The 15,910-nt window shown below is 37.8% G+C and overlaps 1 protein-coding gene across 2 annotated transcripts in view; it reads right to left on the bottom strand.

The window, feature by feature from the left end:
* gpr153 (G protein-coupled receptor 153) overlaps window positions 1–15,910 on the bottom strand; it is a 38,086-nt gene that overhangs the window by 9,854 nt on the left and 12,322 nt on the right. For both annotated transcript variants that reach the window (XM_026153133.2, XM_080295660.1), the window contains exons 2-3: window positions 9,722–10,352; window positions 2,706–3,135 (exon numbers count right to left, since the gene is read on the bottom strand). In XM_026153133.2, coding sequence (XP_026008918.1) covers window positions 2,706–3,135; window positions 9,722–10,095 — 804 coding nt within the window. In that variant the 5' untranslated portion in view covers window positions 10,096–10,352. The remainder of the gene's footprint in view (window positions 1–2,705; window positions 3,136–9,721; window positions 10,353–15,910) is intronic.

The following is a 15,910-nucleotide window of genomic DNA, read 5'->3' as shown; positions in this document are numbered from 1 at the left end:
TACCACCCCACGAGTGATGCACTAATAAACATTTCCCATGTTGTGACTTTAAACTGTAGGATGAATCTTTTTCAAGGGGTACTGATGTAGTTTTTATGAATATTTGAGGATTTTAGATTTAAAGCTAAGAATATAGAACTTCATCTTCCTTAAGTTAAAGAATAGCTTCTTACAGTTTTTACCCAGAACTTTTTACACTTTGATATAAAAACCCTGGAAGTTATGAAGCACGTGTTTTCACATACTGTATATCTGCCCCTGGAAAATTCATGTATTTAGTCTGTTCACATAAATTAGTTTTTATATTTAACAGTAGTGATTCTATTCTGCTCTGATAATTTGTTCCTCTGTATCATACTTTGTAAGACCATACAGTTCACAATAAATATACGTACTCATTTGTATCTGTTAGAGGTTTCTATGCATTTAAATAGCTCATTACACCCAGCCATAAAGATGGCTAGCAGGCCTACTGTTGTTTGGTTTACTACATCTGAAATGTGATCTTTCCTCAGCACCCCACCTTTTGTTTTGCACACATGTAAAGTAGTAACACAATACATTGCTATAAGTGTGTACAGTTGTCTTTTTTAATAATAATAATAATAATAATAATAATAATAATAATAATAATAATAATAATATTTTCTAGCTAATAAAGGAAAAGGTGTTTTATATACCCTGCAACATCTTAATTCAGAAGTGTAATATTGTGAAACCTTATGGGTAAAACCATGACATACACCAAACACTACAGAGCCATTACACAAAAATAGTGGCAAAGAAAATTTAATTACACTTCATAATTCACAAATTCATAAACAATTTCCGAGGATCTTTTTCTGAATACATAACATATTTATTAGACCCCCACCCAACCTAAGGTTTATGCCCACACACATAGGAAGCAGAATTATTGTTTTAAACTCAAATTTAAGAGCACATTAAAAGCTAAGAGCTGAATTTTATTTGAAAATAGCAAAAATATATTGAAGAGACTTGTCATAAAATAGCCAAAAAATAAAGATTACTATTGAAAGCATCTTTTGCAATGATGATATTCTGTAATTTTTAAAGTGTTCTTTAGGCTTTATGAAAGTCTTTCAAGTGTTTTCTTCAGAAATTGGCTGCTTTTTCACTCGGTTTTTTTCATTCTAGTCCTTGTACCTGATCATTTTAAGAACAGTATCCTGAGTCCTTAAGTCCTTAAGAAATAAGAAAATCCAGCAGATTGACATATATCTAACCCTTCAGCTCATCCATCTACAGTTCACTGAAGCCTCATCAGAAACAGACTCAATCGAAAGTTCATTGTCAAGATGCCATTTTAAAAGAAGGGAAAACAGGGAGAAAAGGTGAAAAGATGGAATCAGAGGCAATGGGCCTTACAAACTAATGATGTGTGATGATTTCAAATTTGAAAGTTTTTGGTTCAAATCATCATCAACATGCACAAAGGAGGTCAGGAGAGAGTTACAATGTCGTCTACAGCCATCTGTAAAATGTGTGCATGTGTGCCTTTCATCAGGAAAGGCACACATGCACACACACTGAACCAGTGGGCTCCACTATATGTATGGTTTAAAACCATTTAGAATATTTAATATCAACTTCTACTATAACCCAGGTGGCCAAACATGAACAAAAAATACTTGTTCCAAAATAAAAAACTGTCCAAGTTCATTTGCCCTACTGAAAATGCTCTATTAAGTTGGCTCTCTTTACAGAAGACAATCTGGTTGTTTGGCTGCAGGCTCTTAAGTTTATATAGAAAACCAGCGAGCTAACTTGTTAAAAAAAAAAATACACGAGAACCTGAGGGTGGAATTTACAAACCAAATGGCGACTTAGAGAAAAACAACTCACGCTTTCACTCCCTGATGTGAAGGCATGCCATCTTGGCAGAAGGAAGTCGCTCTGTTTTTGAAGTCCGTTTCCCCAAAAGACAACAGCATGATAATGATTTCAGTGCTTACCTGTTTTTCAGCCTTAGTTTGCCAACATGTTGTTCTTGTGACTGTTATCATCGCTTTTATTGTTAATTGTTTTGTTTTTTTATCTCTCCATTGGTGGGCTTACACTGTATAATATGTAAAAGAGATCAAACACAAATCTGTCCACATTTAACCTGACCTCCTTACAGCCTTGGAATGAATGAAATATTTTTATGTTTAACTTCAGATTACAGGTAACCTCATTGTCACATGTATCTCACATAACTTTATTAATGAAATCTTCACCTTCAAGTGGAAAAGAACAGTTAAATAAAAAAAGTATGCCATTAGTGTGGCATCAGTGTCTTAGTGTGTGTAGCTGTTTTCTTAGAGGTGGTTTTCTTAGAGGCTACACCATTTCAAAAACAAGCATGGAAACTTTTCTCAAAGAAACGGTGCAAAAAACATTAACAGGGAGAGTCAAAGGCTAGAACTTTCTTATACTTCAAAGTATCACAATTCATAATTATGACAGAAGCAGTTTAATCTTAGTATACGTGTATAAACCTGTATTCAATATGAATCAACAGTGAGTTAATGAATAGAGGTGCACTGCAAAATGTCCTCTCCAATTGGCTATAATTGTCTTTGATTATGATTTGATTTAATTGTGATTGTACAGTGCATCAACAGAACATTATTATTATATTATCACGTACATTTTCCTGTTACAATGCTTTTATAATCAAGCAAGAAGAAGAGTGAACTCACCAGTATGGGGAAGCCAGTCAGGAAGTCATAGATGAAGACAATACCACTGATCAGGTAGGTGATTTGCAGCGACGTCTTAAGCGGTTCTGATCCATCGATGGATGACCTGCGTTTTCCCTGAGCATCCTCCACCACTATGGTGGGAACATTAAACTTGTTCTTGTCAGCGTTGTGACCTGCCTGAATCGAGAAGGTCTGAAAGAGAGCGATGCCGATGCAGATCACACCCATGGTCACACTGCCACCGATTAGGAGCAGAAAGCAGACTCCGAAGCCCAGGCCAATCTCTGTCACAATGAACCGGCAGTCAGAGGTGTAGAAGCGGTCGATCGTGTCATGCCAACCCACTGCTGGAAGTGTGGACAGGATGAAGGAGACCATCCAGATACCCATCACTGTGTGTACTGCCTGCTTCTTTGTGTTACTTAGCCTGGAAAGAGAACAACAGATTTTTGCAGGAAATCAAGTGAAATACCCATTGGCTTTGATTTGTGTGTCGTTCATTAGAGTGTAAAATCTGTGGATCCTAACTTATCTGATCTTTAAAATCACTATGCTCAGATCCCTAAAACCAAAAATATATACAAGTACACACTATAAAGGAGTTTCTAACAAAGAGAAGTAACAAAAAATGGATTTGCATTTTATCTTTTTTTAAGAAAAAGGAAATCGTCTTTAATCACAGTCATTTGATCCTTATTAGATTCTGAACAAAATAACCTCAATCACTCTAATGCATTTCAAAGGCAGTCTTTACCTGGATAAACATTATAGTTATCAGCATGCTATAGTCCTGCATTTACAGTTCCAAAGAGCAAAAGCGTGACACATTGATTGCTACCAAGATATTACCCATCCTATCTTTACAAACCTGCACTGACAAAATATATCTAAATAGAAGTCTATCTTACCAATCTTTGCTGGTTTTCTGTTTAAGAAAGCATACTGAACTATTTTTCTAACTTACATTATGTCTTTTCTTTACTGGAATTATAGAATAGGACACTCAATCCTTCTCACTTAAAACAAATTTTAAAATACAGTTGTGCGGATTTCTGCACAGAATTTTATTTATTCATTCATTCATTCATGCATTTTAACTGTCTGTGTAGCTCTGTAATTACATATCTACGTTACTTGGTGCAGATACCACTATGCTACTGTGTTCACCCTCGTCACATACTTCAAACTAAAGCAGAGTGTTGATTCACTGAAGAGTTGATGAAAATTGTAACTAAAATGACTGTGCAGCTATAAAAGAAGAACAACGCAGCCCATTCCGCATTACACTTTGTTTCACAGAAAAATGTGTAGGCTGGTTTTAATATTGACTTGTGTCTTTGCTCGGTTTGTTAACAACAGCTGAACTTCATTCAACCATGGCCTGCAATGACTTTCTTCACAGAAAAAGATTAGACAAGCAATTGGTACATCAACAGCAGATCCAGGATATGTACTGTGTCCACCAAAAAACTGTTTAAACACCTTAAAACAGTTTCACCCTATTAACAGCAAAGACCTGGAGGACATCTTAGGTCAACTGAACTCCTCCTCTTGCTGTTTAGATGTCCTGCCAACACGTTTTTTCAAAAAGGTCTCAAAGACTTTAGAGTCAGACCTGTTACAGATCGTCAACTTTTCTTTAATGTCAGGTGTGTTTCTGGAACCACTAAAAACTGCTGTAATAAAACCTATACTGAAAAAGGACAATCTTGACAAGACACAAATGAACAACTACAGGCCGATCTCAAATCTCCCATTTTTAAGTAAGATCATTGAAAAAGCAGTTTCTCAACAGCTCAATTACTTCTTAAAACAGAATAACTGCTATGATGCCTTCAAGTCAGGTTTTAGACAGAACCACAGCACTGAAACTGCTCTGACCAAAGTGTTTAATGACATATGTCTGAATACAGACAGTGGAAAAATGTCAGTCTTAGTTTTACTGGATCTCAGTGCAGCATTTGATACAGTTGACCACAACATATTACTCAAACGACTGGAGAACTGGGCAGGTCTTTCAGGAACTGTACTAAACTGGTTCAAAACATACTTAGAAAACAGGAAATACTTTGTATCAATAGGTAACTTCACATCTGAGCAGACAAGTATCACATGTGGAGTTCCCCAAGGTTCCATCTTGGGACCCCCTCTGTTTAACATTTACATGCTCCCACTGGCACAGATTATAAAGAACAACAAAATAAACTACCACAGCTATGCAGATGACACAAAAATATATATCACAATGTCACCAGGAGACCAAGGCCCTGTACAGGCTCTTGGTAAATGCATTGAGGAAATTAATGACTGGTTGTGCCACAATTTTCTCCAGCTAAACAAAAACAAAACTGAGGTAATAGTCTTTGGCGCATTCATCTTTAGTAGGCTTGATTACTGTAACAGCATCTTTACAGGTCTACCTAAAAAATCAGTCAGACAACTACAGCTCATTCAGAACTCTGCTGCTCGAGTCCTCACTAAGACCGAAAAAGTGGACCACATCAGTCCAGCTCTGAGGTCTTTACACTGGCTGCCTGTCCGTCAGAGGAGAGACTTTAAAGTTCTGATGCTGGTCTATAAAGCTCTGAATGGTTTAGGACCAAAATACATCAGTGACCTCCTGACCCATTATGAACCTTCCAGATCCCTCAGGTCATCTGGATCCGGTCTTTTATCAGTTCCCAGAGTCAGAACCAGACACGGAGAAGCTGCATTCAGCTCCCAGAAAGCCTCAGATCAGCTGAAACACTCAGTTTATTTAAATCCAGGTTGAAGACTCACCTGTTCTCAGCTGCATTTGAATAAAGCACCAAATCCACACTTTTAAGCTTAAACTTCAAAACTTACATTTTAACTACTGATTTTATCTGTTTTGATTTTACATACTGTTTTGTTTGTTTGTTTGTTTGTTATTTAGTTTGTTTGTTTGTTTGCTTGTTTTAATCAATTTTAAATCATGCTTTTTATTTGTTTTTGTTTCTAATGTCTCTGTAAAGCACTGTGAATCATCTTGTTGTTGAATTGTGCTATACAAATAAACTTGCCTTGCCTTGCCTAACAAGTACAGTGTGGTCTACTCTGACTGTACTAAAGTAACTTATGAAGCAATATTGCAATATTATAAGTACATGGAGGATTTCAGTCTCCTTCTCACAATCATTACACATCAGAGACACACACTATACAATATTGGCAAACAGTGCACCTACAGTAATTGCGATCTGTCCTCAACAATTCAAACAAAATGATTCAAATAGAACACTGATAACGAGGTCTGTGTTTGACTTTTTTTTCATGGTGAGGAAATCTGACCAGTATTACAAGTAAAACAGACCCAACCATGGAAAAATACTGTAAAATGGCAGATATGAAGCTGGGATACATAAGCTGATAAAAACATCAACCCACATAGGCACAGCTTAGATAAACTGAAGATGAATGTGGAAGGAAATCGATTATTTGTTGATGGTAAAAGATTGCCTTTGATATCCCTCGGTCTATTTATCATGTAGGTCCATTTTAACACAAAGAGATTTCTGTTTCCTCTCACCTCCAAGTAATTGTTACAGTCGAGCAATTTGCTGAATGTGTTTGTGACCTCTGGCGATGTGGCACTTTTCAAGGTTTGCAGAAACTACACACATACATCTAAAAATATATCAAGCAGTGACTGGCGTTCTCATTTCCCAAACATGACGAAAGAGTACGCTAAGCTGCCAAAACATTTGGATAGATTACTGTATTCAAGGATTACTGAGTTGTTCCAGACATAAGCAAAAATATACACACACACACAAATATAGGTGTGTGTGTCATACATAAAAATATCCTTTTCAGTTCCTAGAACATGTAAGTATAGACTATTTTATGCCTCTATTGTGTAACAAAGTACAGTTAATATGGTTCTACTGGTTCATTTGTGTGGTAAAAGATGCTTTAATTCATTAAGCGTCAGCTCTTTTAGCGTAGGAAGCCAAATATACCTCCCGATGAGAACCAAAATGCATATCACCAATTCCCTTCTCCATTTCCAGAGAAATGGGGCACACTGGCTAGAATGGATAGCTTTACATAAAATGATTGGCAAAATAAAATGGAAAACATTTGAAAGTAGTAAAGTATAAGCCTACATACACTGACGCAATAAGAGTACTACAATAGCCTGCAGTAGCAGTAGTACTGCAGTAGCCTCCATCTTTGCACTATGGCTTCATTCAAAGACAAGTAGGTCTTGTTGTCACAATGAGTAATAATGCTAGCCTTTCCTGATTGTGCCTGGGGTACATGGGGACAGTTACATCACCAAGCTGCATAAATCTATTACCAGACTGAGAGCATTGTGAGCGGAAAAAACCCTCCTAAGAGATAGTGAACGCAGGGTGATGAGCACAGCTGCCTAAGTACAAGGTTGGAATTCATAATTCAGGCCTTCAGTGTATGTTAATGTCAGAGTAAAGGCAGCCATGCTAGCTCAGCAGGGCAAATGTGGAGCGAATTAAATGAAAGATGAACAGCAATTATACGGTGCATCACCTGAGCTATCACTCCACTATACTGTTGTTAAAGGTGACTTGAACAGAAGAAGACAAGCTGCTGAGTGGAAAGTGTTCCCAGACAGGAGACCAGAGAGACTACAGTCAGATGAGTGAGGGAGCAGACGAGGGAGATATAAGCATCTGTGTAAAGCTTGATATCACTGTGTGGGCATCGGCCAATACTGGCAGCTGCAGAAGCAATATAGATAGCAAGATTGGGCTTAGATTTAAAAGGAAGTTTGCATATCTTATTTGAATGTCTGCTTATCTGCAAAATTGGCCAAGTTGAAAACATGTTTAGTATCTGCAGGCTTGATGCCACAGGACGTAATCGCTCGTAGATTTTCAGCAGGAGAGAAAGAGTGATGCAGCAGAAGACTGATGTTCACCACATGCACCACATTTTAGTTGGTATGTGTTCTGCAGATGCGACAGCTGATTTTATAGGTTCTCTGGCTGTTTTCCTACAGTATTTGCTCTCAAAATGCACTCGACTGCAAATGATTATGCTGCACCTGATGGGCAGAGCTTAGAGCTCTGAATGTAACAGCTAAATTGCAATAAAGCCAAGGCCTCTGAGCTATGCTTCAAATTTTCTTAAGATGCACCAATTACAAACCTTCACATTAACCATTTAAACAGTCAATATGGTCTGCTGTGCAACTCATTATCATGATAAATTACAATCTTATCTTAGAACAAATCAAGAGGTGCTTCTTAATAATCATTAGCATGTGTCAGTTCAGAGCAGCACTGGTACATATCAGAAGAGATACAGCATCCAAATCTCATATTAAAGGAAAGGGAACCTTTCCTTAGAACATCTGATTATGTGTGAACAGCAGATTTCTTGGAAGTCTTACAGGACCAAAATGGTGTTGTTAGTGTGAGGTGAACCTGATCTTTATTATTCGGTGTTACTTAGTATTATCACATGTTATGAGGAGCCAAATGAAGGTGAAAGCTAGAGCTGGCAGATGCTCAGTCTAGAAGGTTTCACATGGTGTTACCCCAAATAGCTGCAACCAGCAGATGTGTTGGCAGGGGACAGTCTTTGCATGATGAAGAGCATCACACTCAAAATCAAAGGTAAATAAGGTGATGGGCCACAAAAATTGAAATCTGTCTATATCCTATGTGAGAAGTTGTCAAAGGAAGAGGCCCAAAAAAAACCTGAACCTTAACTATAGAATTTTTCAAGGATTGAGTGTGAGCCTTGCAGGAGATTAACATCTAAAAGTGCCTTTAAACACATTTATATTTTCTGTGCTAAAGATCACACTGCATTTATTTATGTTATTTTACTTTTAAAAACACACATAATACTGTATCCACTATACTGACATTTCTGTGATTGAATATTCAAGTGAACCTAAAGATTTGGTTCCCCCTAAACTACAAAACAAAGTATTATTTCTTACTTTGGTCTATTTTTATCTGGAGATAAAACTAGACAACAGCTTATAAAGCAGCCATTTCTTCAATAGAAAGTTCTTCCAGTAATTCTCCAAAGGTTGATTTTGTTCATCTGGACCTAGCGTTTTGTGGGAGAAACATTTCGTCACTCATCCAAGTGACTTCTTCAGTCTCAGCTGACTGCAGGTTTCCCCAATCTTATAAACAGTGCATTTGCATAATGACTGAAACCAGCCCACTGAAGGAACAATGGGCTGGGAGGTCAGTTCCTTAATCTTAATTATGCAAATTCTCATGACCATTGATCAACAACCACTGATCAAGGCCCACTGATCAAAGCCCACTGAGCAATGGCCATGAGTACCATTCACAGAGAGTTGGGGAATGGCTGCAATCACAACATTGTAAGATGGCGAAAGATGTACCCTTAGGCCCCCTCCTCGATTCAGAGATGGTCTTTCCCTTTTCACATAAATGTCCTCTTTGACTCTGCGCTCAAACCAGCGTTCCTCCCTGTCCAGGATGTGTACATCCTCATCATTGAAAGAGTGTCCACTGGCCTATAGGTGTAAATAGACTGTAGAGTCCTGGCCTGACGAGGTAGCTCTTCTGTGTTGTGCCATCCGCTTCACCAGAGGTTGTTTGGTTTCCCCAATGTATAAATCCTGGCAATCCTCCTGGCACTTAACAGCGTACACTATATTACTCTGTTTGTGTCAGGAGATCTGATCCTTGGGGTGGACCAAGTTTTGGCGCAGCTTCTTTTGGGGTTTAAAAGCCACAGAGTGTGTTTAGAAAAAATGCGTCTCAACTGCTCCGATACTCGGATACTTACTGGATACTTCCAGTAATGACTGTTCAGAGTGAGGAATGAAATGTACTGGATTGGAAAAACATCAGAAGCAGATGTGTATAAACCATAGCAAATAAATATTGAAATATATAAAGTGTAATACCTTGCTTGAAACTGAAATTTGGATGAAATGGACATTTAAAATTTAGGCAACGTGAATAAAGATTATAACTAGGGTCAGTCATAAACAACAAAATCAGTTGTCTTACCTGTAGTTTACAGGCCAGCGAACCATCCACATGCGGTGATAGGAGAGTGAGGTGACCGAGAAGCAGGTGACCAGTGTGAGAGTATAGAAGGTAGACACAAACACTTTGCACAGACCCTCATTCCACTCGTAGTTGGAGTGCTGACGCCGCAGTGTTATGACACAGTACATGGTAATGGGGATGGCCATGTTGAGGATATGTGTGCCCGCCAAGGTGCAGATGAGAAACTCCAGCGGCTTCCACTTCTTCTGCTTGGCACTGACACTAAGGATACTCCAAGTGTTGGCAAGGATGGACACGCCCGAACAGACCAGCCAAGCCAGCGTGTTGGCGTTGATGACATCATCCTTCATGGTGGTTAAATCATCCACCATGTTGTAACGAGGCAGGGTGGAGCCTGGGGGGCCGCAAGGAACTGTTGGCAAGAGCAGGTACACACAAGGAGAAGGAGGAGGTGGTAATGGGCAGGAGGGGATGCAGGGTATCAAGCAGAGCAGGCATCCTATCTGGGTGGGTGTGCACTCTCCATGGGTCGGGCACAGTGGGGAAAGGACATGACTGTGGTGCAACGCAGTGTGATGTTAGAGGAGGAGGATGGCAGAGCGGGGCCAGTTCCCTTACAGTCCTAAAGCTGAAGAAACGGGGTGAGAAACGACAGAAGCAAAGTGGTCAGAGGGAGTAACAATTTTAAGAAATTACACTGGTCAATCTAGTTCTAAATAATCCTTGACCAGACATAATCCCTTATCAGTGAATTAATGGGGTTATTTTAATCACAACAGATTAACTCTATGTGTTAAGCCTGAAAATTTTCCATCTAATGAGGTTAAGAGAGAACAGTAATTAGTAAACAGGTCTTATTTTAAGAAGTCCAGTTGACACATGCATGAAGCTGCAGTCATGCAATCCACACATCTGTACTGGTGACAGATATTCAGGGATATTATAGAAACACTTGTGACATCTGTAAAAACAAGGATCAAGTTATATAACAACGATGAGCAATGAGCAAATAAAGTACTAACAAAAAAATCAAACATTAAAATATTGAGATAAATATCAATACCACAGAAGTGCACACTTAGGGACCCACACATTTACTTGACTTTCTTGTATAATTAACAAAGTAGACTAATCAGTAACTTTGACAATCAGCTATTTGTTAAGTCGTTAATTAAGAAAAACAGCTGCTGCTTGCAGCTCATTAATTGTGAAAATTTACTGTCCTTTTTTTTTACATTCATTTTTTTTTCCTGAATGAGTAATTCATCCGAGGTTCTATTAAAGTTGAGATGGGAATTTATCTTTCTTTGACCAATTTACGAACTTATATATATAATTAAGGCAACAGAGGCATCATCCTAGTTACATCCTGAGAGGGTTTTGTTTTTCTTGGAGATGCTGATTCAACTGTAAATCGTGAGGCAACACTTTATAATTGTGTGTATTGTTTTGTGGGGTTTTTTCCTGCGACAATTTAGACAGTAGACCACTTTCAAAAGGACAAAAAACATAATGTAATTATATGTTATCTTTTATATGCAGTTTTTGAAAGAACACGAGAAATAGTTTGCAACAGTTTGTTCCTTTTTGTAAAGGTCATTTCCAGCATAATACACAGAGAGAATCACCAGCAGATGAGAGCTCTTTGTTCCTACACTCTCCAGTGAAAAATGTCTGGCACAGCTGGAGAGTGTTGTCACATCTATGCCCTGTCTTTTGGCTTGTCCAAACACTGATATGCTGTAGGCAAGACTCTCGGAGGGGACACTTGAAATGACAAGTATAGCATCATCATAACCCTGTTCTCTTTGGTGTGGCATGAAACAACGTAACCAAAAAAAATAGTATAACATCAACACCTAAAATACTGGACACAGTTCCTAAAATGCATTGATGCCTCGTGCATGGAAAGAAGAGAATTTCCTTGTTGATCACATCACCCCTCCCGTCCCGCTCCTCCATTGTGTGTCAACCCAAGCCCTTTTGTTAAATGTTTATACAGTGCATCTGCTGAACAGGAAATCAGATTTTATTGGTATATTCACTCATCTCTTCAAGTTCACCAGCTGCAGAGGAACAGAACAGAAAAGCACAGCCAAAATGAAGACTGAATCCAGAATCAGCATACTCACTGACATACTGGGTACCTGCTATCAACAGTGGCTCCATCCATTATTATTTTTCATTGCAGTGATGCTTTTCCTGCTTTCACAGGTAAAAACATCTCAGTGATAATGTCAGAACAAATGAGCGCAGTGTGGCGCTTCTATAGATTCTTCAGTAGTGCTAAATCTTTCACATTATGGAAACTCATTATTGATAAATGTAATGAAATAGATTTAGCTTAGACAGTCTGGGAAGCAAGAAGAGTATTGACTCCGCTTTTGGGGGCAATGGCCAACCAACCAATATTTGGTTGGTTTATATACAATTCAAAACTTTGTGGTCTCTTTTAACGAATGTCTGAAATGCCATACTGCATTTCAGCAAATGAAGTCCCTCTTTTTCTTCACTGTCCACCTGCATCCAAACAAATATGAACGGTCAATAAAGGACTAGAAAATGATTACCAGGCATGCAGATATCTCTTTATTGAGATTGAGGTTGAGGTGACATTGTCATATTTTGTGTCAATCATAAATTCAGCCTTTAGTACTTATATTTCTATATATAACTGTGCTACACAAGAAGAAGAACTCAAGGGGACATGACAACCGATGGAGCTGCATATTTGGCAAAGATTTTTAAGCCGGATATGCTTCCTGATGCAACCCTCCACACTTTATCCACACTTGGGAGAGCTGTAAACTACCTAGGAGCACACTAACTTACAAACACCCGAGGTTGGGACTAACTAATGTGCTATACCAAATATATTTAAAAGGACATTTGTGACTGCATTAGATAATTTTGTAAATGTAAAATGTATAAGACATTTTACTGGTTGCTGACAACTAGCTAGGTAACATTAGCATGTATAGAATTTGTTAAACAAAATCACAATGTCTATCCAACCTTAACCAACGTGTTTAGTTATCTAAACTATGCACATTACAGTCTCACATTTGCATTAACTCCAAAATAGCTCAGAAATGCAATGCTTATTAAAGTGATTCAGGCAGCAAACACGCCATCTAAGTCTGCAACTGGATAAAAATGTTGCATAACATGTCATTTCTACTGTATAAGTTTGATAAATCATCACAAGCCAGTTGTGTTTTTAACGCATTCTGAAATAACTTGCATTGCATGAGTCATATTCGAGCTCTTGAAATGATCACATCATATAGATGACTCAGCTCCCCTTTTTGTGATTCGGAAGTCAAAATGTATTCTTCAGTTTTTAATGGTTTGACTCATTACTGATAAGAAGCACAATTAACAGACTTGATTTAAAAAGTCACAGCTGATGAACAGCTGATCGTTTAACATGAAGAGTTTAAAAGACTTCATTATACCCTGCTTTTATTTGTCAAATAATCAATCTATGATTATATCATCTTGTGTTTGTCATAATTTTGTACGTATCGGTTTAGTAAGAGAGAGAACAATTGTATAAAGAAAAAAACCCAATTTCAGTCACAGTTAAAGAACTGACTTTTCTGAGTCATAGACATACAAACATCTAAAAGTGTGTTCCATAATAAAGATAACTTGTGTTTCACCTCAGGCAAAAAAAAAAAGAATGATTCTTTTTAAACTATTTCTTTTTCTGTTTATCTAGTTGCATTTGTAATTTTCAAGTGTAAGATGAGAGCAGTGCCCATGAACCTGGAGCCCTTCTGCTTGGATGACTCACAAGACTCAAGAGGAACAGCAGCTTTCCATTTAATACAAGAAATTGTGTTAAGCTCTAACATGTTTATACCAGGGTCTTTACAGCCAAGTCCAATTTTTTTTTTTTTTTTTTACCTCTGGGAGCAGCTGAAGGTCATACGGATATTATTTAAAAAAAACAAAAAAAAAAACAGATTATATATTTTTTTATGTAAACTTGAATTCCCCTTTTGTACCATGACAATGTAAAAACCCAACTTCAAAACTGTCATTCTAACTTAAGTGAGCAAATGTTTTAGAAGAAACTGAAGTACCCCAAAATATAAAATTTAATAACAGGTATTAAAGGCAGCTGAAAATGTTAAGTACAGAAAAATTCAGATAGCAGTTTTCCCATGTAGCAAGGTAAGCCCACAGCCAGAGTAAGCCAACTATACAGTATGACATGACACCTCAAATTCAAAGGTTTCACTTTAACTGCTGTATTTTTATAAGTGGTCAGAAACTTGTAAATAACTCATGATAACTCATGAAAGAATAAAGTTACGTTGAAACCAAGCACACCATTGCTTTTCTTGTGACATTACCAATAAGTTTGATGTGTCACATGGCCCTCTTCCTATTGAAAAAACAAAAGTTGTATCCTGAAACCTTGGTCTCAGTATTGAGCTTGTGTAGCACCATGTATAAGTTTGTGTATGCATGTTATGGTTATTAAAGGAGTATTAGAGGTATAGCAGGAACAGCAGTGGTAGCAGTAGTAGTATTTGTAGCACTGGTTTTATCCAAATGCTTGACTGACAAGCTTCCTAACCACAGTGCAACGATCAGCTCGATCAACCACAGTCCCTCAGGCCTCAAAGCCAAATTAGTCTCAGTGTACACAAGAGAAATCAGCACTGGAAATTACATACACATGACGCAAAGACTTTCTCTCTCTAATACCAAGATACTTGATGAGTTGTTAAAATGAGTGTCTAGTTCACCATAGCACTAAAACAATAAAGATCAGAAAATATAAAAATATATCCTGTATTTTAATAATTAATTTACAGTCTTGTTTTTCCATTATGCAATGCAAGGTTTTATAGGGTAATCATAATTACAGTATGACAGTAACTGTAAATGTGCCCTGGTCATGTTCTTAAATCCCTCTCTGCAGTGCCTTCTACACCTGTAGCCCATATTATGAATTTTTATCCAGATGAATATAAACAGCAGAGGAAAACACACGGGTGAGCTCTCAAAAAATAAATAAATAAATAAATAACACGACCACAGGTGGTAAATATTTTCCATCTTGTTTAACTGAGTTTGAGCACCAGTGATCACTGATGTTAACACAGGGTCTGCCTTTCTCACCCCACTGGAGTCTTGTGTTCTCTCACAGTGGAAAAATCTCTCTAGGGGTAGAAATCGCAGAGTAACCCACAATATGATATAACACTATCATGATACAATATGTTGCTCAAACCAACAACAATTTGAGGATATCACAATTTTGGAAACAGAATACTGTATATACACGACAGAGTTCTGAAGGTGTGCTGTTCTTTATTAAATCTTGTGTCGTCTGTAATTGTAAATACTACTTGCTTATTCAACAAGGATGAAAAACAGCAAAGGGAGCCGCTGGCTGTCACATCTTCATGTACAGCCAATACCCTTTAACAGTTTTCAGGCAAATGTGAAGAATCACTTCACTGTCCCACAAAGAATCACCACCTCAGTGTGTTACACTGACACCCTCAATGTGATGTTCTTACCTAATTTCCCATCAATCTGCTATTAATGGTGGCATTAAAAACAAGTTAGCTTCAATCCTCATTGATGGGTATGGTACCTTTGAGTATCTTCCAAGTGATGTCGTTTCCAATATTGTGTTAACTGACCAACTAACCGATCCGAAATCTCATTCATTATAACATGCATGTTTGAGCCAAGATTTTACACCAGATGTCCTACCTGACACAATCCTCCCCATTTACCCGGGCTTGGGACCATCACTTGGAGTACAGTGGCTTCCCTCCTGCCTCACCCATGCAAACTGGTGAGATAACCTTTAGTGCTACAATATACAGTGGGGCAAAAAAGTATTTAGTCAGCCACCGATTGTGCAAGTTCCCCCACCTAAAATGATGACAGAGGTCAGTAATTTTCACCAGAGGTACACTTCAACTGTGAGAGACAGAATGTGAAAAAAAAATCCATGAATCCACATGGTAGGATTTGTAAAGAATTTATTCGTAAATCAGCGTGGAAAATAAGTATTTGGTCAATAACAAAAATACAACTCAATACTTTGTTATTGCCAACAAAGGTTATGTTACAGAGGTCAAACGTTTACTATAGGTCTTCACCAGGTTTGCACACACAGTAGCTGGTATTTTGGCCCATTCCTCCATGCAG

This window comes from Astatotilapia calliptera, chromosome 20, assembly GCF_964374335.1.
Source record: "Astatotilapia calliptera chromosome 20, fAstCal68.1, whole genome shotgun sequence".
NCBI lineage: Eukaryota > Metazoa > Chordata > Actinopteri > Cichliformes > Cichlidae > Astatotilapia > Astatotilapia calliptera.
Note: the sequence above shows the minus strand (reverse complement) of the source record. Positions and strands in the feature narration are given on the sequence as shown.